Source organism: Taeniopygia guttata, chromosome 2 (assembly GCF_048771995.1).
Source record: "Taeniopygia guttata chromosome 2, bTaeGut7.mat, whole genome shotgun sequence".
In the NCBI taxonomy this organism is placed as follows: domain Eukaryota; kingdom Metazoa; phylum Chordata; class Aves; order Passeriformes; family Estrildidae; genus Taeniopygia; species Taeniopygia guttata.
This window is the reverse complement of record NC_133026.1, coordinates 114,400,277-114,422,973: the sequence shown is the minus strand read 5'-3', so window position 1 is coordinate 114,422,973 and position 22,697 is coordinate 114,400,277. Positions and strand designations below refer to the sequence as shown.

The window sequence follows — 22,697 nt, the reverse complement described above, 5'->3', positions numbered from 1 at the left end:
GCTTAGACAGAAAGCAAAAGAAAGCAGTCTCTACTAACAGAAGGTAAAAATATCCTGTCTTGCTCAGGTCATAGATGCATGTCAAATCTACTTCCATTGTTACTTCCCCCTGCCTCACCACTTCCCCCCCAAACTCAGAAAGAAATTACATTCATTAATCATATAATTCAAAGAAATAATTCTAAAGAAACCAGAAGAAAACTGGAAAATTCTTCTTGGTAAGAATTCTACCCTAAATATCACTAGTATAGAATAAAAAACAAAGTCATATAAAAAAGTTCATAAAGTCATGATTGTAAGAGCAAAGATTATGTTTTAGTCTTTGCAGCCACTCTTTCTTAATGCCTGTTCCCAACATTTGTGAAATAAAGGGAAAAATCCTTCTTCAAAGAGTTGGCACAGTGGTGACAGTGGTCCCAACATGTCCACACACCTTTATCTTTCCATTTGACATGTGCATCACATCTCTCTTTTTCCTCTGCCAGGCAATTCATAGACTCATAGAATAGTTTGGGCTGGAAAGGACCTTGGAAGGTTGTCTAGTCCAGACCCCTCTGCAATGAGCAGGGGCATTTTTACCTACATCAGAGCCCAGTCCAACCTGACCTTGGAACATTTCCAAGAATGGGGCATCTACCACTTCTCTGGGCATCCAGTTCTGGTGTCTCACCACCCAGATCAAAATAAAATTGTTTCATCACTAGTCTCCTCTTTTAGTTTAAAAACTTTACCCCTTGTTCTATTGCAACAGGCCCTGCTAAAAAGTCTGTCCCCATCTTTCTTACAGGCCCCCTTTATGTTCTGAAAGACTGCAAGGAGATCTTCCTGAAACCTCGTCTTCTCCAGGCTGATAAACACCAACTCTCTTAGGTTGCCTTCATAGGTAAGGCACTTTCTCTTTAATTTTTGTGACCCTTCTTTGGACTCACTTCTCATTCCTGTGCTGAGGACCCCAGAGCTGGACACAGCACTTCAGGTGAGGTCTCATGAGAGCAGAGTGGAGAGGAAGAATCACCTCTTCTTTTGATGCAGCCCAGGACATGTTTGGGCTTCTGGGTTGTGAATGCACACTGCTGGATCATGTCTAGCTTTTCATCCACCAGCACCCCTCAAGGCCTTCCCCACAGGGCTGCCCCCAGTGCCTTCATTCCCCAGCCTGTATTGATACCAGGGGTTGCCCTGACACGGTTGTGGGACCCTGCACTTGGCCTTGTTTAACCTTTGATACAGAGCTCAGAAGAAGGTCATAACTCACTTGCTGCTCAAGATTTGCTTTGTTTTGTTTGCCTTTTAACTTCCTTCTCTATAAAACCGATTATATCACAGATTGAGAACAAATTCCTGCTGACTTCTACAGCAATTCCATCTGCTCTTCGTTAGAACACAGAGGAACAAGAAAAAACAAAAGAAAAACAATAGAAAGGGGAAGTTCTCCCAGGTTGCCCTTTCTGCAGATTTTAGCATGTCACGGGTTGACAGATCAGCTGCAATGATGGCTAAAACCACACTACTGGGGTAAAACTGAGACATATTACTGCCAAAGTGCCCTGAAATTAAGTTAAACATGATAATTGTCCACTTAGTCAAAAAAGTCAGAAGATAATCAAGGTCTTTGATATGAAAAAAATTAGCTTAGCTATGGGGGGAAAAGAAAAAAAAAAGCAGAATCCATTAGTGATGTTTTAATGAAAAGTGACAATCTTTTGTTACTGAGTTGAGGAAGAGTTGTTTTCTTCTGTTTTACTATATTTCGTCCAAATAATCTCTTAAATATGGACAAAAATATAGTTCTCAGAAAGAAGGTGAATCCTTGGAATATAAACTAATATGATCAGCTACCCAAGCATTATCAAGTAGAAACATTAGCTGCAGAAGACCAAATAAAATGGATGAGGTGCAACATAATAGATGAGATACTGACAGTACAGAATGAAACTTTGTTTTCAGAAGATTTCCTAAGTTTCAGTGACAGGTGTTTAAGAGGCAAGAATAGAAAAAAAAGGAATGACATTTATCAGAGATGGGCAGCCATCTTCATGGGAAGTATAGACTGAAAGCTCTGTGGGTGCTAAAATAGCTGGATTAAGAAAGCAATGTCTTTCATTGTCACTCACATCTGTTGAAGCTTTTCTAGGAGAAATACCTGATATGAATTATAATCTATTCCTCTCTCAGAATATGAAGATTAAGAGAGGAGAAAGAACCTCCCCCTAATAATTTCCCAGGACCATAATAGTATAGTTATGGGGGTTTTTAACTCTGTGTTGCAGGAATAAAATATCCTTATAACTGTGAACAAGCTTTCTATAACAATGCTACAGAATCTGAGTGTTCAGGGAATAGATTACAAAAATCCATATTATTGACTATCACATTGTTACTCTACAGGAAAGAGACTGATTTTTTCATCTAAGAGTATCATGGAATCATAGAAAGGTTTAGGTTGGAAGAGAGCTTAAAAATAATCTAGACTCCAAATCACCTGCCCTGGGCAGGGACATCTTCCATAAGTTCCTATCCAACCTGGCCTTGATTACTTCCAGGAATGGGGCATCCACAACTTCTCTAGGCAGCCTGTTCCTGTACCTCATCTCTCTCACAGAGAATTCTCTAATTTCTTCTAACTTTTTCTAATATCTAATTTAAACCTACCTTCCATTTGAAGTAATTCCCCACATCCTGTCACTACATGCTTTAATAATGAGTCCCTCTCCATCATTCCTGAAGGCTCCCTGGAAGGCTGTAATTAGGTCACCGGAAAGCCTTCTCTTTTCCAGGCTTAACAATCCCAATTCTCTGTGCCTTTCCTCACAGGAGACGCACTCTATCCCTCTGATCATCTTCTTAGCAAATCTCTTAGCAAAATGTAGCTTTCTTAATAATAAAGACATTTCACTATTCGAACAGCACTTAATAAGTGGTTACTGTGCTTGTACAAAGCCAGCAGCACTCTCTGAGCTTGGACAGGCTCCTGTTCTAAGAAAACTCATAAAATTAAACGCACGTTTGCTGGTGGCCTTGACTATGTGTAAAGGCCATTTGGAAATCACTGACTTCAGGTCAGCTCTACCTTCTCTGCTTGCGCAGTCGGTTGGGTAATAACACCCACAGAGCCAACAAAGGCAAACAGACCTCACCAGGTTGACATGTTCTGATCCTGGATATCAGTAAAAGCAATAGGAGCTAGAGTTGATGGGAACAATAACACAGTCATGATTTTTTATTGTTTCAAAATTTTACTACAAAGTTTTATTACTTTATAAGTTATTAATTTATTTTAAATTAAATAAAAATTAATTTTATTAAAATTAATAAAATTTTATTATTTATTTATATAGGCTATATATATTTATCTTATAAATATATTTATTTCTCTTCAGGACCTGAAGATTGCAACTACAACTGCCTGCAACCAGGCAGCCACTATTTTTTCAGAACTGCAGTCATGCTGAGAGACATGAAACCAGCCACAAAAAAACTAGGATGAAAGCATTGAACAAAAAGTTCATTATTCTCATGGAATTCTCAGTAGGAACTGCATAGGAAGGCAGATTTTAAAGAGACTTTCCATACATGCACAAAATAATGTTTAGATGAGTAAATAAATGAAAACCTCTGTGTGGAAGAGGTCAGTGCAGGTTAAAGAAGAAACATGAATAATCAAAGCCCTCCAAAATCCTTTCAAGATTCTAGTTTTCTCACATTTGTTTATTTGCTGACACTAAGACTTACTCCACATGCTTATCATATATGTGACCTAAGCTTCTTTCTTAACTTGGGCCATGAGATACTATTACAAACACACAAAACCCAGACAGAACTGGATTCCGAAGGCCAGGCTCTGCAACAACAGGAATACAGAAAATACTAAGTCAATCTTATATATTATTGAGGCCTATGGCAGCAAGGCATGTGTGGTTTATCCAAACTTTTCCAGTCTTGGGATTTAAGAGAGAGGGGAGAAAAAAGTGAACCTGAACTCTGAGCAAATCCTTTTAAGGTCTAATTGTCTGATCTCTCTACTTCAGTCCATTCAGTAAGCAAATCCTGGCTTACAATTTTTTTGTGTAGTGACCAAGGTTATCAAGCATTTGCAACCCAGTTTAAGGTCTGTGTCTCTTTCATGAAATACAGTTTTCAGGAATTGGCCTTAGAAAATGAAACAAATTAGACTATAAGAGCAGGAGCAAATAATTTAGTAAAAAGCTTTTTGACATAACCATTCGCTTATATCCACTTATGCTCCCTCCTCTGCTTTCAGTGATTCCTTTTAGACTACAGGATTTGAGGGCTGCTAAGGGAAGAAGTCCCACATCAATACCAATATGCAGAATATAATTTTATAGTTAAAAGAGGTGAAAGCATACATGGGAAAACAATATCAAAACAAGAGAACCAATACTAAAAAAGTGATAAATAAAGAAGTGGAAACTACTATTGACATGTATTGAGATACTCGTTCATGGACAAAAAGTGGTAGCATTTTTCTGCATTCATAGGCAAAGTCTTCTCTACTGAAAATTTCTCCGTTTTTTGTACCAAGAATCAGTTTGTTAAGTAAAGAAGAATTCAAAAGCAAATAGAAATAAATACGTTATCTATGTTTTTCTCTATTAACTGCAAGCTTTCAAAAAAAACCTAGTACTTACATTTTCACATTCAGGCTGAAGTATTGGTTGGCAAAATCTAGTTTAAAATTCACTAAATTTTCATGAGAGACTGTAAGGACATTTATGTTGTGAACATTTGATTAATGAAGACTTGAATTTGATTAGGAACAGTTATCAGATAAACAGAAATTAATTCTTTGTTCTGAAATGGAAATTTGTCTGTAGCTTACACAAGGCAAGCACTGAAGTTCTGAGGCTTCCATTGGTGCAGAACACTGTAGAAAGCTTATGTCATAAAAATGTTCACGAAAACAAAAATTTAATTTGGAAATCAGAAAAAGTATTTTGTCCTCAAAATGCAATTATTTGGTAGTGATAAGGTTAGAGCTAGTAAACACTTATGAATGGTTTTGGCTTTTCTTTTTCTAGAAGAGACAATCAAAATTCTTATATCAGCACCTAGTAAGACACTGAGAATTCTATGAAACAAATACCAGTTTCATGGCCCTGCATAAACAATCCCTTCCATTCGAACTTCAGCTAGAAACATCAGATTAGAAAAATGACTCATGGTCATCCCCATTTGTGAATTCTTGCTTGTTAGTATTTAAATGGTCTAAGATCTCACCAAATTAATTTAGACTGAAGAAGCTTTATAAATGCAAAACAGTAGCTCTTCTATAATAATTCCCTGAAGGATTTTATAAAATTTAATTTTAATACAGTTAGGAATTTCTCTCTTGGTTTATCTTAATGCAGTATGGAATAACAAATCTACCTTCTCATATCCCTGAAAAAGAGCTAAACCACATAGCTTGTAGATTACTCCAGAGCAGACAGTTCCCTGTGAACAGAAAAGAACTCTCCCCCTTTCTCAGTTTTAGATGAGAAAGTTTTTAAACATAGTTTCTTTGCTTTAACCTTCAGATGTGCTACCAGGGAGCTCTTCAATTATGGGCAGAACAAGACCATAGCTAAAAGAGAATTGCAACTAAGAAGTGTAAGAAGTTGAGTTCTAGTCTATAATTTGAGTTCTTTGATGTTCAGCAGACTTTTTTTGGAAGCCTTGTAATGGGAATTTTGGAAGAGGTATAGTGATGTACATAACATCTCCAGCCCTTTGAACAGGAAACATACATCAGAATTTATTAATTATGACTAGAGAAAGGCAAAGCAAGTTGCTTTTCAAAAAATAAGCAATCTTATTTTAGTCTTAACACTAAACCTAAATAAATTTGGTTTAATTAAAACAAATATTACAAGAAAGTTAGCATAACAATGAGATTTAAACAAACAAACAAAACCCCAAACAAAACAACAAAAAAACCAACACAAAAAAGAAATTTATTTTTAAGGCTGCTTCATTCCAGTAGTTCAGCTATTGAAAATTGTGTTTGAATTTCCGTTTGAGAATACCTGAACTGAATTTCCAGCTTTGTACAAGCTTCTAATTAGTGTTATGCTTTCCTCCCTGTGAAGTAACTGCCCACTTTAAATCACCTCATCCCTGTTTTCTTCCTTGTAAGTTACCTGTTTTGAGCTTTTTTAAGATAAGAAGTTTAACTTAGGACCAAAGACTTAATGGAAATGCTCTCTCAAAAGAGAGGTTGTTAAGAAGCAGAATGAGCACCATAAACTGAAACTTGAACAAAGTCACTAATAACAAACACAAGGATTAAAATCCTCTCCCAGTCAAAAAATCAGTTCTGTAAACCTCAAATGGGTGTAGATGGTTCTGCTGCACTGTTTTCATCTAACCCCATTCCAGGGCCAGAGCTTCCCAGGCTAAATAGAAGCAGCCTCATTTTTATTGTTTTCAGGACCCCATCCCAAGTATACCCACCCTACAGAAACACCAGAAGCTGACTTTTGGCATGCCATTGATTCAGCATTTACCCCAGACTCTTGCTGCTGTCTCGCCTGCCCAGAGAGCAGCACATGCCTGTGCTGAGGCCTACCAGCTTTAAGCAGCACGAGCAAGGGGGAGATGCATCTCTGTCTCTTCTCCCTGCACAGAGTAAGACAATTTAAAGACCATGGAAGCTGTGAGTTAGTACAAGCAACCAAGCAGGGAGCTAGCAAATAGCACCTCAGAGTACTTGTGTGCTCTTCCTTGCTTCATTTAATATTGGACAGATTTTCACCAAAGAGCAAGAACAGCACGAGATAACTGCTAATATATGCTAATTATACAAGTGTGTCCAGTAGTTTAATTAAAGCAGAATGTTTGCAAACATCTCAGTGGGCTGCTGAGGAAAAAAACCAAAACCCAAAAACTAACACGGCTGTGTTTATCCAGAATAAATTATTACTGATGAGTTTTCTTTAAGGAAAATATTCAGATTTTGATTATTTAGCTCTTGGGTGATAAAGGATTTCTAGGAAAGTCAAGCAGAAGTGAAGCCTGAGCCTCTCATAGGCTGCTTACAAGACCAAACAATAGGATTATTGCCTGTATTTAATGGAAACTAAATGGAACTCCCAAATTTAGCCACCTTACTGTGAGAGAAAGACCATCATCCTCTACCAAGCTCCTTCTCCATTGTAGCCAGTCTTAACTGCATAACCACATAGGTCCGCACTCACAGAACAGTTTTGTGCCAAAAATGCCAAGATGTTAGCTGTAAGTGACAATTCATAGCAATAAAAGCTATGACATAAAATTATGAGATGAAAGATTCCATAGGCTTTCAAGTACTGAGAAGCATGAAATATTTAAATATAAGCATTGATACATTTTCTTAGTGCTTGACAAAGTAACATCAGCTTCTGGGACCCCCAGTTACTCTCAGCTACCAGTAAACACTAAAATTTAACAGGTATTTGAAACAAAGAGACTGTGGTAATATGCAGTTGTAGGATTTGGCATAAGAGGAAAAAAACATAACAATTTAGTTAACCCCTTTTCTTCATATATCACTGCTTAATCAATAATGGTCTTCAGAAGTAATAAGCAATGTAACTTTACCTATATTCTGAACCAAAATATGCCCAAACCACAGACTGCCCAAAATCGATACCACACTTTGGCCTCCCATTTATATAGAGAATTGTTAGTATATCGGATATAAAATGTATAATTGGCATAGTACATGACAATTCCCTTATGTTTAGGCTTAAATATTTGGCACAGAACACAATCCCCAGTTTATCACAACAAAAATTTGGAATAACACAAGAAGTCATGTCTGTGATCTTAAACACAAAATTTTAATTACTTAGCACATGAAATGAATTATGATTAAAACCATGCAGATATTCAGATTGCAAAATAAAATACTTCAAATACAACTGCATGTTTAAAATCTACTCAATCAGATATCTACTTTGAGGAAAAAACATAAGAATATACTAAGCAATTATAACCTCAACATAAATAAACAAGGATTGATAATTTCAGAACAAAATAAACATGAAAACCAGCAATTTTTAGCACATATTGGTACAAGAGATACAGCCTACCTACTCTCCTTCAGTGTCATCCAGTCGTCTGATACAAATCCAAAATACTAAAAAACTTCATATTACTAAAGCACAGCAGCCAGTTTCCCCCAACATAAGACTCCTACCTGCTAACTGCAGTGTTGGGACAAGTTTTTTAAAAAAAATATGTAATTTCAAAGATGAAGGGGCTTAATTATACAGCTTCCAAACAAGCACAGTGAAAGCTGCACAACAAAATCCTCAGTGAATACTACAAAATGCCTTTGGCCAAAATTCAAAATATAAACAATTGAAATTCAGGTCAAAAATACATGACCAATTAACATGTTTATGCTGTCACTTGCATGCACAAAAGTAGACCAGTTCAGTGTTTGTGCACCACAGTGTATTTTTGTTTGGTGTTAAGTAACTGCTTGTGTAAGGAATCACGTTGTTACACAGGGTCCAACTGCATACTCAGATTCATAATGACCAAAGGCCTCTTCTAAATCACATAATTTCTCCAGATGACAATGGCCTCTCACATTTCTCTAACTTTCAAGAAGAAAAAAAATTCATATTTATTTTCATCAAAAGTAGTACAACTAGAATACAAATAAGAACATTCTACTATAGTCTGCAACAGCTGACTATAGTCAGCTGACTATCTCCTGAACTTATTCACTCATACGAGCAACAATACAAGGAAAATGACATAAAAACTAGAATATAAATATTATCCTACACTATGAAACACTACAAATAGAACATACAAAAATTATATTAGGGCATTAATTATCTGTAAACATATTAAAAAGAACACCTTAATATTAATACAGTTTGCAAGGTAAACATAACCTACAGTCTAAGTTTTCAAATGGCTGTTTGTCAATGCAGCATAGAACATTTCCATAGTGCAAATCTTACCAACTCTATGAAAGATACTGTCCCCTTCAGAAAAATGCTTCTTTCCCCACCCCCTTCAAAAAAAAGAGTGACAAAGTCCTATCTCATTTCACATATAGTATAAGATATGGTTTGAAACATATTAACATACAGAACCGTAACACTGAAAAAAACCCGAATAATGTTGAGAAATTAAAATAAAAGAGTTAGATATGTTATAGCTGGAAGACATGAAATCCAAAAATATGATCCCTGGAAAAGAGGAAATAAAAAGACACTGATATCTGCTTTCTTTCATCTGTTGGAAATATATTGTATGACAGTACAGCAGAATCCCTATGTTGTACAACAATCACAAGATTACTTTAATTGCTGAAGAATCACAGTGTTAAGTATATCTGCTTCTTGTAGTGTCAGGCTTTCATCTGTTAGCTCTTTATTTGGAAAGGTAGTCACAAGAACAAAATCCGTTGTTGCAAAAGCTGGACGGGACTGGATAATGAAATCTCGAATATGCTTAATCCTGTGAAAAGAATAGGGACATGAAAACTCTGTATGATTCCATCTGACATACTTCTCTGAACATTAAGATGATCAGAGAACACAAAACCATTAAGCAGACTAAAATACTAAGCAAGTTCTAGTTTCACATTTCTCTTCTAGATTTTACTAATTTCTCATTAGTCCAGATGACTAATGGTTGTAGCTTACAATTTTTTTGGTTCTTGCATTAAAAAATCCCCTGAAAAATTATAGTGAATGTTGCTTGTTTTCTCAAATAACAGAAACAAAATTTTTAACATGGAAGTATGTTGCAAACTGATACCTAACACAGGAAGTGAAATAATCTCAACACCACTGTCAAAAGTTTAATTATTGATTAGTATATTTCAAAAAAGTGAAATTATTAATGGAAGAAATAATCTTAAAATATATAGTCACAGTGAAGAGGAAACAGACAGGAATTATTAAAGCACTTCAATAGCAAGAGCTTTCCCCTATTTTCACTTTGAGATTTTCAATTTGAGATTTTTCTAATAAGACATTAAGCTGAGAATAAATCTGTGAAGATAATAAATTGGCAAATTTACTGTAGCCAAATAAGCAGTGATTTCTGCTTTCTATCAGTCTTCAAGGCCTTTGACATAAGTAATGCACTTTGCCATATATATGATCAAAATCAGCTGCTAAAGATAACCATAAAGATTCACAGTCAAGAAAAAGTTAATAATAATTAAACAAACTCCTGTCAACACAATATAGGTTGTTACAGATGTTACTGGCAAGTTTACCACTTCTACCCTTCCATGCAAACTGAAGAACACACAACTCAGCCACAGAGGCTCCCAAAAGCCCCATGGTTTACCTCAGTCACTTCTCAGCAGATGCTGTGAAGAAAGGATCTGGGCCTGCATTCTCAGCATATATTAACAGGTCTAAACTATCAAAAAATACTGTTGTATCTTCCTCTCTACTGGTATCTCAGCTAAAATTTCCTCACTGTGGTCTGTGTACACTATAGGGTAAAGAAAGCCATACTTTGTCCTTATTTTGAGCCAGGAGTTAAAAAGGAACAGATGAGCTCTCCATGTAACAGAATAAACATGGAATTGGGTCTATGCTAACACCATCTCCAAGTCAGGATTCAAGCTGCAGCCATGTTCTAACACAATTGTGCAGATTTCAAATTAAGGCTGGCTTTAACAGTGCTAAAGCATGGGTGGAACTGCTGCCCAAAGATCTCTCAGAAGCGGAGAGCAGAGCTTTGCAGGATCTTGCACTAACATAAACTCATGGGGTTGGCCAACACCGTTTGTGGCACTGCCCCAACATCAATAAAATTCGTGCCAAGATACTAACAAATCTAAAACCTCCATCAAGTTCACACACTGCCAATTCTTAGGAGATGACCATCCAAAACAGAATTTAGTTTCTCGGTATTATGTCCAACTCACATGCTGGAATTGCAAATGAGCATGAAGTGTCTAAATACCCTTCTGCACATGGGCTGCAGTCTACACTTACAGACCATGTCATGTTTTGTCACAGCCTTAAGTATAACAAGGTAGAAAGCTGAAATTCTTGATTATGGGCGACAGCATTTCTCTGCCCGTAGTATGGACTATATTCCCATGGAGACTATACTTCACACTTTGCAATAAAGTGTTTTCACAGTGTTTCCCAAGTTATCCATATGGTCCTCCCAAGGAAGGCCCAGGGCTGGGATGACTACATAGTGGGACTATACAGATTTCAGTTGTCCTTGGAACAGTTACAGCTTTTATTATGTCCTTAAAACACAAAGGACATAATTGTTATAACTGTTATGTTGCACCGAAGTTGCAGTTATTAAATATATTGTGTTTCCAAGTATAGAATTTTTGAGAGTTTATCATATATCCATGTAGTGAAAGTGACAGAACTATACATTTCAGCAGGTCTGGTATTTCCCCCTTTTTGACGTCTTGCTGAGACTCATTTAACAACAAAACACAAACTTATTGGAATAGTTACTGTTATCTGCATTAATGCAGAATCAATTTACCTGTGTGTTTGATTAAATCTTTGTATTAACCGGCTTCCATCTGCTAATCTGATTTGAATTTTAGTTGCTGGCATGGAATCATCAATCAGAACAGGTGCATTAAGAATGGATTTCTCCTCCTCCTCTGGGGAAGAAGGTGTGCTGACTATTTCAGGTGTAAGGCTATAGAATTGGAAAAAAACCAAACCAGATGTTACTAATGGAACCATGACAAAGTAGTCTGAAATTTTCAGTCACAGGTATGAAACAGCATATGACTACAGAGCACAGAACAGATCTAACTTTTTTCACCTTCCAAGCTTTTGCCCTTCACCACTGAAAGCTTTGAATCGCAGTCTGGGCTTCACATATTCCTGTTCTTGGTGATCTTCCATATCCAAATTTACCTGGCCACCATGAACAAGTCGCTGCAGTTCCAAAGGAATTTCCCTTAATTACAAAAATAATACATTACAATAATTATACTTTTAATTACATTCTGAACTGCAAAAAGAAATCATCCAAAAAGTACACACACAGTATAAGTCAATATTAATATTATGTATACTTTGAAAGTCATATTCAATTGTTTTATGAATTGATTTCATCCTAAAAGAAGAAAAAAAATCAGTGAACTAATAGTCAAAACCTAGAATACACCAACAGCTGAATTGTAGAATGAGCTAGGAAAAAATTGTGTATAAAAGCTGTTGTAGCAAGTACCATTCAGAGTTAAACCACCAAAAGAACCAAAGTCTTGCAAATTTTTAAGTGCCCCATGCATCTGGTGACAAATACAGACTATATTTTATCAGTTAAGGCAAAGAAGAAATCTGGAGCTTTTGATAAGTGTGTGGAGAAAGGATTTTTCTTCACTTCAAAGACATACCTCAAAAAATTTGTAATTTTAACTTACCCTCTTTTAACCGACTCAAGAAATTGAGCATTTGTTGGATCTGAATAGGATCTCAACTCGCCATCATCTAAACTGAATCCATTCCTCCACAGTTTCAGCAAAATTTGAACCTATGAAGTAGAACAAGTTAAAAAAAAATAAGAAAGACAAATAAGGCAGCACAATTTTGTACAGACATTTTAGTTTAGACATTTAGTTACAGAGATTTTGATCTATACTAAACAGATTTTGTACAAGACCACAAAAAAGAAGGCAAATGACAAAATAAGAACAATACCTTTCACTGTAACTATCATTGTTAGATTATTTTTGAAAAAGCCCAATGGTTATAAACTACTATCTTCTAGACCACTTTCCTATCTCAGGAAAAAGAATCTCTTAATCTGCTATCCATGACATAAAGTATGATACAGTGAGGGTGTAGTGATCTTCACAGTGTTCCAATTATTTCCAAAAGCAGTAAACATTTTTATTGAGAAATTAAGAAATAAACACATAAAATTACAAATTACTGCTGATACATCAGTTACAGCAAAACCTACACTTTCCTCAAATTATTACCTGGTGAACTCCAACAAAGCTGAAAGTAGCTCCATTCATCTCAAAAGCTAAGAATCCTGGAAACCAGCCTCCTTTGCTCCCTTCTTATTTTGCTACATCCTACATGAAAGGTCCAAACAGGGCCTTCCAGCTTCAAAACCTGCATCCTCTCTTCCTTCTAAGTGCTTTGCCATCCAGCAAAACTAGGCTTCCCCCGCCAGTATAACAGGCCTTCCCTTAGAAAGCTATTTATGCTCCCAGTTATGGAAAGCCCACTCCAGCAAGAGTGGCTGGGTATAGCGGGCTGTTACTTGGAGTAGAAGGATCGCTGAAGAAGGCTCCTTGTGTGGCACAACAGCACCCCCTAGCCAGGACCACATCCTTTGGCCTTAGTATTTGTTTCTAGAGAAGCTGAAAATCTGCTTTAGCCATTCTCAAAAATAGCAAAGTGCAGAGAACTCTGTTTCTCCTCACCCTCTCCTTCACATCCTGCTTTTTAATTGATAGGAAAGAAAGGCCTCAAACCTGCTGCTTCACCTTCCCTAGAACACATCTATGCCCTCCAGTTTGAGATGGGCTGCTTTGCAAGTCACAAGAACCAATTCCTAAAAGGATTAAAATGTTAGCATCGCTAAAAGAATCCAGGCCAACACCTCTTGGAAAGTAACTGAAAAGGAGGTGTGCTAAAAATTTTGAAGTAATTTACATCTGACAGTTCCATAATGGAAGCCTTAGGGGTATCCAACAAAAATCTCTTTGGAAACCTCAACAATTTCTACTGAACACATAGCTAATATTTAGATGTTATTTTTTCCTCATAAACATAGCTTCAGTAATACTGGCATTTCAAGCTGTAAACATGATTAAGCAGGCCTCTGTTGAAGGTTCTGTTTTCTGCTATGAATTTTACTTACATCCTGATTTTCTCCATATATGTATTCAGAGTGCTTTTGTGATGAGTCACCCAATCTGTATCCACCACCAGAAAATGACTGAAAAAATATAAAGAAAAGCTTATAAAATAATTATCTTAAACAGTTCATTAAAATTCTTACCTAGGTACAAAAAAAAAAAAAAAAAAAAAAAAAAAAAAAAAAAGCCATCCACAAGCTTGTTTCTGTGATAAAAAGCAAGTACTGCTCTATCATGTAATTTCTAAGTTGAAAATTTTATCTAGCAGACATAGTCAGACTAAGAAAACTTTGGGACGCATTACAGCTTCTGTTCTGTACACTTTTTCAAACATAAGAATCAGGTTGGACGAGACCTTTAAAGGTCAGAAACTTGAATGTTTCCAGGAATGGGGCACGTACTACCTCCCTGAGCAATCTGTTCCAGTGTCTTGCCACACTCATTGTAAAAAATGTCTCTCTTATACCTAGTGTGAATCTACCATCTTTTAAAACCTTTACCCCTTGTCCTACCACAACAGGCCTGCTAAAAAGTCTATCCCCATCTTTCTTATAGGCCCCCTTTAAGTACTAGAAGGCTACGATAAGTTCTTCCCAGACCCTTGTCTTTTCCAGGCTGAACAATCCCAACTCTCTCAGCCTTTCCTCGTAAGAGAGATGCTCCATCCCTCTGAACTCACTCTAACAGGTCCATGCCCTTCTTGTGCTGTGGATCCCAGAGATGGATTAATCACTCCAGGAGTGCTCTCACCAGAGTGGAGTAGAGGGGCAGCATCCCCTTCCTCACCCTGGTGCCCATTCTTGCTGTGATGCAGCCCAAGCACCACAGCTTTCTGGGCTGTGAGTGCACATTGCTGGGTCATGTCCAGCTTTTCATCCACCATTATCCCCATCCTTCCCCAGAACTGCTCTCAATCCTTTCATCCTCCAGCCCGTGCTGATACTGGGAGTTGCCCTGATACAGATGCAGAATCCTGCATCTGGCGTTGCTGGCCTGATGAAGTTCCCATGACCCCACTTCTTAAGCTTGTCCAGATCCCTCTGGTTGGCATCCAAGACCTCAGGCACGTCAGCTGCAACACTCAGCCTGGTGTCACCTGCAGACTTGCTGAGGGTGCACTCCACCCCACTGTCTGTGTTACTGATAAAGACATTGAACAGCACTGGTCCCTCTATGGATACCTTGTCACCAATGTGCATCTGAACACTGAACTGTTGACCACATCTGTCTAGGAGCAATTCTATAGGTAAGATTTGGGATGCAAATTTAGTCTGGGTTCTTATTTAATCAATTGTAATTAAAAACAAAGCATATAACTCCAGTTCATGGTGATTTCTAATTATTTCCTCTGAAATTGTGTGGTTTTTCCTCTTTATTTTCTAGAGCAAGCTGTTTGAAAACAGACAATATAAAACTGTTTTGAGCAAATCTGCTATTTGTAAATTAGAGAAAGAGGCACTTGCTCTCCTGTGGTTTGATGAATTTCAGAGACACAAATGTAAAGACAGATCAACACATTTCTTAACTTTTACCTTGGCTTTACTAAAATCACCAGATGCTCTCGAGGCTTCATCTAATGGGACAGCTCCATGTTCTTTTGCTTCCTTGAAGAGTTCAGCAACAATTTTACTCGGATTATTAGAAGCCCCAGAAATCTGTAATCCTCTATATTCTGAGTCACCTGAATAGAATCTTTAGAATAGTAATGCATATAAGCAACAATGCTTTAAGTAACAAGCACAATTTTTCTCTTCCCATCAAAAGAAAAAAAAAAATGAACAAAGAGACAAATTTGGCACAAAACCTCTTCATTCTGATAAATGCTTCACTTGGTTCCAACCTTCTCAATAACCCAAGCAGCACTATACTAAAGACATCTGACTAACAAAGAACCAAGGTGCCTTCTGGAACAGATCCCAAAGACCAGAGGGCAAGGCCATAAGTTTTAAGAGAACACAGTCCTGATGGAACTGCACATCTTATGTGGCTGTCACCTACTCCCAGAAAGACTGATTTCCTCAGGGGTATCCTGTGCATGGGACTGTGCCCGGACTGGATAGAATATAAATTCACAGATAACACCACCTTAGAAAAACAAGTATAAAACTGTTCTTGGAAAACCTGAACAGTGCCACAATTTGTTTTTTAATTCAAAGATCTAGCATACTTCAATTCCCAACAGTATCAGAAATGGAAATTTTTAAATAAATATAATTAACTTTCAAGGCATTTTAAAACCTGCAGAAACTGTCATGAAAAAAACAATTTCTAATTTTGGGGTTTTTTTTTCCTTCACAGCACCATTATTAGCTCTTGGAGACAAAATGCTACACTAAAAATAATTCTGTTCAAAATTGTATCTGTTTGATTGAAATCAAGATGTTCCTCGAGAATTATCTTGAGAAAGGCACTACAGTCTCTAAATACCATTGGAATAGATGCTGTAAAAATATGTAAATAAATCAAAATCTGGCAAACCTGATTGTTTTTTCTTTGATTACAAGAAATGTTAATAACTAATAACTACTTTCCACTTTCCTCAACTTTTACACTTAACCACTTGGTGTGAGGCAAACCAATTAATCCACATGAAACTGTTTCTCAGACCAATGTCTTCACAATGTCTTGATTTCATCATATTTTACAATTACCAGAAGAGAGTATTGGGTATGAGGGTACTGTACAACCATACTGTTTTTATAATGCCACATAATTGTCAATCCCTGAGTAACATCTCCTTTGTACATCTCTTGTGTTTATTGCCCCAACTACAATTTATATGGAAAATCTTTAATTATTAGATTTAAAAGAATGATAGTGGTAAGGATATGAAACAGGAATTCTTATCAGAATTTGTATTCAAGAAAGAAAGGAAGCACTCAAATATTTGAGCAATAGATACAAAGAACAATTCGGGATATTCAGAAAGAAAAAAGTTTTTGAGTACAATTGTAAGTTACAACCTTTATGACCATACAGGTTAAGGCATTTACAGATCTTACATCACTCCAGCCAGATTCTGCTAAATATAATTTTACAACAACAGTGTACAGCTAACATTCTAATAAGTCCCCTAGCTCTTTGCAAGACAGACCTAGCTCACATGCATTTTGAAAGAACATGAAGGAGCAAAGTGTGAATATGATACAAACCCTAATTACTTTCACAATTGTTAAATTATTTTTTGTTTTGTTTTAGAAATACCTTTGGTTTTCTTTGTCATCACTCATGCTTCTCTCTGGTTTTCTCAACCTTTTAAGAGAATCCAGTTTAAGACTGCCAAGAGAATAAAAGAAAGCATTTGAAGATAACTGGCATATAAACTTCATATCTAACTTCTGAAATTACTTCTTTTTCAAAAACTAAGAATATCGAGTTGTTTTCTGGTTTTTGGGGTTTTGTTTGGTTGCTTGGGTTTTTGGGTTTGTTTTAGTTTGGGTTTTTTTTTTGTCAAAGTACACAGACATGAATGCCTCTCAGTGAACAAGGAGGAAAAGGCACATGTATGGCAGAGTCATTTTGCATTAACAGTTGGACTGGATGGTCACTATAGGTATATTCCAACTGAACTATTTTCTTCTAGCATAGAAGAGCAGCACTGCTTCCATGCAATTAATGCACTGCTCTCATCTGAGAGCTAACTGAAGTCTACAAATTCATCTCTTCCTTCTCACACAGACTCCAGTATGAATGCAAACAAATAACAAGCATTTGCCAACTATCACACTGAGTATTTGAGATATGGTATTGCAGCTTCTCCTTTGGTTGGGAGTGGGAAGTTATACCTTCATGAGATGTACTGGTAAATTGAGCTGTTTGCTTTATTTTTTGTAAGCTTAGGTGGGTTCACTGAAAGTTACAAAAAAACCCTCAAAACCCTTTGTACTTCCAACTGTCCCATACTCTGCTAAAGTCTTTCTTCCTGAAGAGATTTCTGCATTTGCAGTAAACTCAAAGCATAACTGGTCACGAAGGTCTTTTCTATTGCTTGACCTCCTTTAACACTGAGATCCATACTGGCAGCAGTGACTCAAAAACAAGCCACATACAAGACTTGTTATGGCATCACTGTCAGTAGTTTTATAAATATTTCTCTTCTTTAAATTATTTTTATTAAATTAATAAAAAACTGGCAAGACTATGCTGAATCTTCAAATGTTATGTGAACTGCAAACACTGCAGTTTAGTAATGTTTTAGGAAAAGCTGGACTGAAATATAGATATGCATCTTTCCTTCCACTTGCCCAACCCAGACAAATTCATTAAGAAGCCCTTCTTATTTCTGTCACCCCATAGGAACCTACTAATAATTTTTAGAATCACTATTTGTCTCATCAGGCACTGCCATAAATACAACACTGAAAGCAGTTCACTTGCCAAGTTTCACATAAGCTGCTAGTTTATTGAATTTTGAAGAAACAAAGAACTGCAGTAATTTTCTGATACAGCAAATTTCCAAATTATGTCTGTGTAAAAAAGGAGCAACACAGCATTTGCTCATAGCATCTCACATGAAATGAGATTAAAGTGTTTTGGAATACCTGGAATACCAATTGGTAAAACATCTCCTAAATAAATTTTAAAAGCATTCTGAGAAGACAGACAATGAATTATTGCAGGGATTCACAATTTTTGATTATGTATCGTTATAGATTGCTTTTAGTACAAGGAGGGATCAAGCAGGAATGACAAAGTTTTGTGAGCTAATAAAACACCTATCCACGCATTTCTGAAAAAAACCCCACATCTTACCTCTGTGATACCTTTGGGTTACTGATCTTTGTAGCTGTTGGCTTGTCAGAACACAATGACTGTCTTTTAGCCTCATCTTCATATAATTCTGCCAAGGCCAGCTGTAGGAAACAGAACTCATTTTTGTAAGTCTATAACTCAAGAACTACATATGGAATAGAACAAAGACAAAACTTATTGTGAAATATCCATCTCTCCAGAAAAGTAGAAATATCAACACGAGGAACCCCAACTAAAATTCAAGTTCCCTTGTGCTTTATGAAAAAAAAAAAAAACAAAACAGACTACACAATGCTTAAAGGCCACTATGACTTGGTACTTGCACTCTGCTATCCTTTAGTTTCCACTACTTCACCAGCTATGTAAAACCTGTATTCAGAGTCACAAGAGTAAATACACACAGAGATATTAAGCATCAGTTCATTAATTAATGGTAACAAATTGAAAGAAAGCAGCAATCTAACCCTCTGATAGAAGCAAACAATAAATTTTACAAACATCTTACACAGAAATATAAAAAACATAATTCAAATAAGCTTGTACTGGAATGAAGAACAAATTCAGCCTTTCTGGCTTGAATTCAAGGCATCACTCCATAAATACTTACACAAACCCCAACAACTTTTTCACAAAGATTCCCAAAATGCTGCCATATCACTGGCAAGCTCATTCTTAGAAATTTATGCAAGGGTCCTACAGTGTCATTTCAGCAATCTTTCTTTTGTCCTGAATAGGACTCTATTTTGTCAAACCATCCTTAGTTTGGTCCCCAAATCACTCTGCTCACACTATGTGACTGACATTAACATTTTATCATACACACCAGAAAAGGTACTAGGGTACAGCTTCATTACAGTTTTATGTAGAGGGGATACACATTAAAATAAAATGAAACATTATCTGCCTTTGAAAACACACTGCTACGAACACAGGGTAGTAATCCCGGAATATTTTTTTGCTGTTTTTATAATATTATGAGGTATTTTCTACAGGAAAAAATAAATATGAGGAATTATATCCATTAAGAAAATTAAATTGAGGAAAGAGAGCCTAAAAAAATCTGCTGAAGGCCTCTATTCCATCTGAGGATAGAAGAAAATACCTTTCAGATATGTAAAGCTGATGGGTAAATCATAGACAACATACCCTGTACCATCCCTAATCAAGGATTGAGGGATGCTGGGAGAACATGAAAGGTCATGGCCAGGCTTCTGCGCTTTCCTCACATCCCAACTCATATTGTGGCACCACCAATCAACTACAAACCCAAGGGGGTACTTCCTAGGGGTTTAACACTTTATCAATAAGTATCTAGCCAAAACCTTATGAACCAGAAGTATTGACACAGACTTTGTTACAGTTACCTATTGTAACAATAAAAAAAGCAACACAACAGTGACACTGGAGAAGACTCCAGAGAGATCTCACTGGGGCCTTTCTGTACTTAAAGGGGGCTTAGAAAAAAAGAGGAAGAACGACTTTTTATATGGGTAGATAGTGATAGGACAAGGCAGAATTGTTCTAAACTACAAGAGGAGAGATTTAGATTAGATATTAGGAAGAAATTCTTTACTCAGAGGGTAGCGAGGCATAAGAAAAGATTTCCTAGAGAAGCTGTGGATGCCCTATCCCTGGGAGTGTCGAAGGTCAGGTTGGATGGAGCTCTGAGCAACATGGTCTAGTGAAAGGTGTCCACACCTATGGCATAGGGGCTAAAACTATATGATCTTTAAGATCCTTTCCAACTCAAACCATCCTATGATTGCAGCAAAATTAATCTTAAGAAGAACCTATGAAAATTCCAAATAGTAATAGTGAAAAAAAAAAAACAAAACTATACCCATCTTCCTCTTTCAATTATGTGTAATTAAATAGAACAGAGACAGTTTCAGTTGCTAAGTTTCACCTGTTTTCCAATCAATTTCTTGCTAAACGATTTTGAACCTTCATAAAGTGTCAAATCTCATGCAAAGAAAAGGAATACTGCTAAAAGAATTTGTAATTAAACCTTTAAGTACCAATGCTGAATTACATTTGTGATCACACTCTACTTTTCCCACATACACCTGGGAAAAGATCTTGTCCTTAGTCTTACACCACATCTGCAGAGACTGACATTTTCATACGAGACAAGACATTCCTGTCAAATAATCAGGACATGCAATGGCACTTCAATAACTTCAAGGATAGTTAAAACCCAACTAGTGAAGTGTCGGGAGAGTCGTTCCCACTCCCTGGAGAACTGAGCACACACTGTTTCCCAAAGGGCCTAGTGCTCTTCCAGAGGCGTGCTCCCCTTCCCAGCCTGCAAGGGGCGTGGGAGCTGAAGGAAGAAAAGCCGGGTGGGCTCCGAGGACAGTCGGGGCAGCCGCGGCGGGGCACCCGCACACCGCCCTCCCCTCAGGGCCGGCCCGGGGGGAGCCCTGGGGCGGCCCCGGGGGGACGCGGCGCTCCGCCCGACCCCGCCCCGCCCGGGAGTGGGGCGGCACCTCCGGCCTCTCACCTGCAAATCGCGGGCGCTGGGCGGGCGGCCGCTGCTCCGGGGCTGCCGATCCCTGCGGCCGCCGGCGGCCGGAGCCGCGGGCACGTCCCCGTCCGGCTGCGCGGGCGCTGCCCCGCCGTCCGCCATCTTGTGGAGGCGGTGGCGAGGGCCGGGCCGGGCGGGGCCAGCGCCGGCGGGGCGGCCGCCATGGGAACGGGAGAGGCCGGGCCCTGCCCGCCGCAGGGGGATGGCGCCGCGAACGTCAGAGCTTTACAGAGTAAAGTTTATGGACCTCAGCAGACAAAGCCCTTTTAGCATTCATTCGCGGCGAATTGCACAGCTTGTCAAAGCCCTGCTGGCTGTATGTCTTGCTTTTTATGCTACTTAGTCTTCAGGTGCAGTTCTTCCCTCCATTTGAGTCGGTGGTCCGAGTTGGTGGTTGCGATCGCCCACTGCCAAAATTACCTATCACAGAATCAAATAGGCTGGAACGGACCTCTGAAATCATCTAGTCCAACCTGTGACCAAATACCAAATTAGACCATGGTACTGAGTGTCACATCCAGCCCTTCGCCACCTCTCTGGGCAGCCCATTCCAATGTCTTATACCCCTGTCTGTGAAGAAATTCTTCCTAATGTCCAATTTAAAGCTCCCCTGCCTCAGTTTAAGACTACATTGTCTCATCCTGTTGCTGGGGAGAAGTGGCCAATTCCCACCTGGCTACAACCTCCTTTCAGAGAGTTGTAGAGAATCATAAGGTCACCCCTGAGAGTCCTTTTCTTCAGTCTAAACAACCCCAGCTCCCTCAGCTACTGTCACAGGACTTGTGCTCCAGACCCTTCACCAGCTTTGTTGCCCTCCTCTGGATCCTTCTCTTTCCCCCAGTTACTTCTGCTGACTTCACTCCTCGTGGCTCGTGTCCAGACAGACCTTTAATTTTCGGCGTGTCTTGTCTTTTCCTTAAAACTTAGCATGATGCCATATTTTATGGGGTGTCCAGGTTCAGATGATTTGTCTGTGTGCCTTCCAGACTCCTTGTGTTCCTCCAGCCTGCTCACTAGTGGGGCAGGGTGAGAAGCAGAAAAGGCCTTGGTGCTGTGCGAGCCCTGCTCAACAATAGTCAAAGCACCATTGTGTTACCAACACTGGTTTTCAGTCACAAATCCAAAACATAGCATTTATGGAAAATCAACTCCAGCCTAGACAGGATGAGGAGCTCTTGCCTGTGACCAGAAAGCTGAATTGCAGTACTATGAAGCTGTAGCTGTAGCCACTAACTGTCCGCAGTTTTCTCTAGGGCTGTTCAGCTCAAACACCCTCTTCTTTCTAATCAATCTCTCTAGACTCTCTTGACACTGGATTACAGTCCAGAAACACTGGAAATTGTGGCAAAGGGAGCTGGAATTTCATAGAACTCTTTAAGCTGGACTGGTAAACTGTGCCCTTCATGCCTTCATAGTCAGCCAAACTCTCAGTGAGAATGCAGACAGAACAGTCTGTCCCAGCATAAAAACAGCGCAGGAAAAAACATATTATGTGGTACCCAGCTCCATCTCAAGGGTCAATGGTGACAGTGGTGACACTGGTCTCTACACTGGTGACAATATTGTTCTTATGGAGTATGTAGATAT

The 22,697-nt window shown here is 38.2% G+C and overlaps 1 protein-coding gene across 1 annotated transcript; it reads right to left on the bottom strand.

The window, feature by feature from the left end:
• Positions 1–7,799: 7,799 nt before the first annotated feature.
• UBXN2B (UBX domain protein 2B) lies at positions 7,800–21,257 on the bottom strand. Its single transcript, XM_012571963.5, has 9 exons — positions 21,087–21,257; positions 18,584–18,684; positions 17,036–17,107; positions 15,364–15,523; positions 13,834–13,911; positions 12,380–12,489; positions 11,776–11,913; positions 11,485–11,646; positions 7,800–9,462 (listed from the first exon to the last, which is right to left on the bottom strand). The coding sequence occupies exons 1-9, from the start codon at positions 21,210–21,212 to the stop codon at positions 9,300–9,302; spliced, it is 1,110 nt and encodes a 369-aa protein (XP_012427417.2). The 5' UTR covers positions 21,213–21,257; the 3' UTR covers positions 7,800–9,299.
• Between the last annotated feature and the right edge of the window lie 1,440 nt (positions 21,258–22,697).

What these genes read in the sequence shown, in the direction of transcription:
- UBXN2B (XM_012571963.5), bottom strand. Translation starts at nt 21,212, where the DNA reads ATGGCGGACGGCGGGGCAGCGCCCGCGCAGCCGGACGGGGACGTGCCC. An exon ending in CTTGAGTCGGTTAAAAGAGG is followed by an intron (nt 11,914 to 12,379) that starts GTAAGTTAAAAT and finishes TTTGTAATTAAG; the next exon opens with GGAAATTCCTTTGGAACTGC. An exon ending in GAAGGGCAAAAGCTTGGAAG is followed by an intron (nt 11,647 to 11,775) that starts GTGAAAAAAGTT and finishes CCAATTCTATAG; the next exon opens with CCTTACACCTGAAATAGTCA.